This window comes from Neolamprologus brichardi, chromosome 3 (genome assembly GCF_056152115.1).
Source record: "Neolamprologus brichardi isolate AB-2024 chromosome 3, ASM5615211v1, whole genome shotgun sequence".
NCBI classification, from domain to species: Eukaryota; Metazoa; Chordata; class Actinopteri; order Cichliformes; family Cichlidae; genus Neolamprologus; species Neolamprologus brichardi.
Window position 1 is genome coordinate 19,291,520 of NC_142106.1, and position 2,656 is coordinate 19,294,175.

The following is a 2,656-nucleotide window of genomic DNA, read 5'->3' on the forward strand; positions in this document are numbered from 1 at the left end:
AGAGAAATCCTGCCAATTCAGAAAATATAACAAACTACATAATATGTAGTTTGTTATATTTAAACTACATAAGACTGGCCACCTATAAAATCCAAATCTTTAAGAAATAACAATAAATAAAGTTCCAGTGTTATTGTCATTTAAGCAATGAAAAAACTCGAAGCCCTAAAACTGTTGAATTATTGCTTGATTATGTTTATGATAATTACTTTGTTTTCTTACTTTGGTGTCTAGTGGAAACTGTTTTGAAATAAATTTCTCACATGTCACTCTGATCTGTTCACAAAGATTCAACAGAGAAAAAGTGCTGCATTGATTTGAAAACAATTTCAGGTAAATTTACGGGTAATTACAGACAATCAATCATAAGATGTCAAACTCGCAGCTATAAAGTGATCTCTGTGCAGAGAAGAAACAGCACAACAGTGAGCTCTCAACAGCAAAGATGGACAAGAACCAAAAACTGGAAGCTCAAAGGTCTATTTGACTTTAATCAACTCTGCAGTTCCAAACAGCCAAAGACGAAGTCCAGCATAGAGCGGCTGAGTGAATGTGGTCTGGACTCTGTGGAGGAGAGTCATGGTTTCAGAGACGCTGTAGAAAGACAGAATACCTGCTCTGTGATCCAGGTACACTCCTACTCTGGAGGACCGAGGACCTGAGAGGACAGTTCGTACTTTGTTGTAGTAAAATTGAAAACTGTTTGTATTAGAGCGTAAAGACCAAGATTTGTCATTGAATCCAAAAACACATTCATTACCCATCCCTGCTCTGCTGATATTCTTGTATGCAACTGCGACATAAACTCCTCCCCCTCTCCACTCCACCTCCCAGTAACAACGTCCAGTCAGACTCTCTCTACTCAGGACCTGACACCATCCAGTGAATCTGTCTGGATGATCAGAATAAAACTGTTGTTCTTCCATAAATGTTACTTTTCTGTTCCCCTCAGATAATAACAGACGTGTGTTTGATGTGTTTGGATCCAGTGTGATTTCATGTAAATATTTTAAGAATCCAGCTCTGGTCTTTGGCTCTGGTGGTGACAGTAAAACATCCACTTCAGTGACTGTCAGTGAGATGTTTGTCCATTCCTCTCTCAGAATGTCCTGTAGTTTATCTCTGGTCTCTGACACAGCTGCTGTCACATCCTCAAAGTAGCTCAGAGGACGAATATTGATGCTGGATGAGTGTGTAGACTCACTGAGTGCTGACAGTGAGGGGTAGTTGTGTAGAAACTGGTTGTGATCCTCTGTGTGTGAGAGCTGCTCCAGCTCGCCGTCTTTCCTCTTCAGCTCAGCGATCTCCTGCTCCAGCTTCTCCTGAAGCTCTTTGACTCGACTCACTTCAGTTTCCTGCTGGGATCTGACCTGCTGCTTCACATCAGAGCTTCTTTTCTGGATGAGACGGATCAGCTCAGTGAACATCTTCTCACTGTCCTCCACTGCTTTATCAGCAGAGCCATTGATGGCCTCCACCTCCTGTTGAAGCAGCTTCACATCTTTCTCTCGCTCCTGGATTCTCTGCTGGATGTTTAGTCGTCTCAGCTCGAGCTCCTTCTGCTTCTCAGTCCTTTCTGCTGCAGCTGGGACTGTTTCATGGCCTTTATGTTCATCCATTGTGCAGAGATAACAGATACTCTGCTGATCAGTACGACAGAAAATCTTCATCACCTCATCATGACGAGAGCAGATGTTCTCCTGGAGCTTCTTGGAGGGGGCCACCAGCTTGTGTTTCTCAAAGGCAGGAGACTCAAAATGAAGCTGAATGTGTTTCTCACAGTAGGAGATCAGACACACCAGACAGGACTTGATGGCTTTCAGCTTCCTCCCAGTGCAGACATCACAGGCCACATCTTCAGGTCCAGCATAGCAGTGATCAGCTGGAGCAGCTTGGAGTCCAGTCTTCTTCAGCTGCTCCACTAAAGCTGCTAACATGACGTTTTTCTCCAGGACAGGCCTCGGTATGAAAGTCTTCCTGCACTGAGGGCAGCTGTGGATTCCCTTCCTGTCCTCTTCATCCCAGAAACTCTTAATACAGTTCCTGCAGTAGCTGTGTCCACAGGTTGTAGTCACCGGATCCTTCAGTAGATCCAAACAGATGGAACAAGAGAAGGTTTCTTTGTCGAGCTGAACTCCTTTCTGCGCCATTTCTCCTCTCAGTTTCTCTTTGGCAGAAACGAAAGTATTCTGACCTCTGATCTCATAACATACTTTTCTGTAGTGAATGGAGCCTGTCGGCTCTGAAACGTTACAACATGTTTGTTACACCCATCTTCAAACTGCAGATCTAAAGGGGAGGGAACAAGGAAATACATTTACAGTGTTTCAGGAAGAAGAGGGAGGAGTTATCAGGCTTTGACACAATGCAGGAAGTGGAGCAGTTTGACGTAGACACTGTTTGTTTAACCCTTTGAACATAAACAAAGATCAGTTTTTACATTTATAGAAAGATAAGTAAATAAAAAAGCTGCCACATTGTAACACCATGGCACATATTATACCATGAATTGTTTTTCATTTCAAAAATGTTCACATTCAGAGACAAAAATCATTAAATATCACACAGTTATTAATCCTTCAAATATGAGACATTTGGCTTTCAGACACAGAGCCAGTGACTTTATCTTTACTGCAAGTATTTCTGTGTTTCACAC

General features: G+C 42.5%; 1 protein-coding gene across 5 annotated transcripts; it reads right to left on the reverse strand.

Annotated features, from left to right (window-relative positions):
• Nucleotides 1-225: 225 nt before the first annotated feature.
• LOC148103765 (tripartite motif-containing protein 16-like) lies at nt 226-2,156 on the reverse strand. 5 transcript variants are annotated; one of them, XM_087833052.1, is made up of 3 exons: nt 1,409-2,150; nt 1,216-1,282; nt 226-1,098 (listed from the first exon to the last, which is right to left on the reverse strand). In XM_087833052.1, exons 1-3 carry the CDS (start codon nt 2,148-2,150, stop codon nt 480-482), a joined length of 1,428 nt encoding a protein of 475 aa, XP_087689178.1. In that variant the 3' UTR covers nt 226-479. The 5 variants fall into 5 exon arrangements, with proteins under 5 accessions (XP_087689178.1, XP_087689176.1, XP_087689173.1 ...); XM_087833050.1 differs by having other exon boundaries at nt 226-1,921; nt 2,030-2,150; XM_087833047.1 differs by having other exon boundaries at nt 226-1,609; nt 1,682-2,150.
• Between the last annotated feature and the right edge of the window lie 500 nt (nt 2,157-2,656).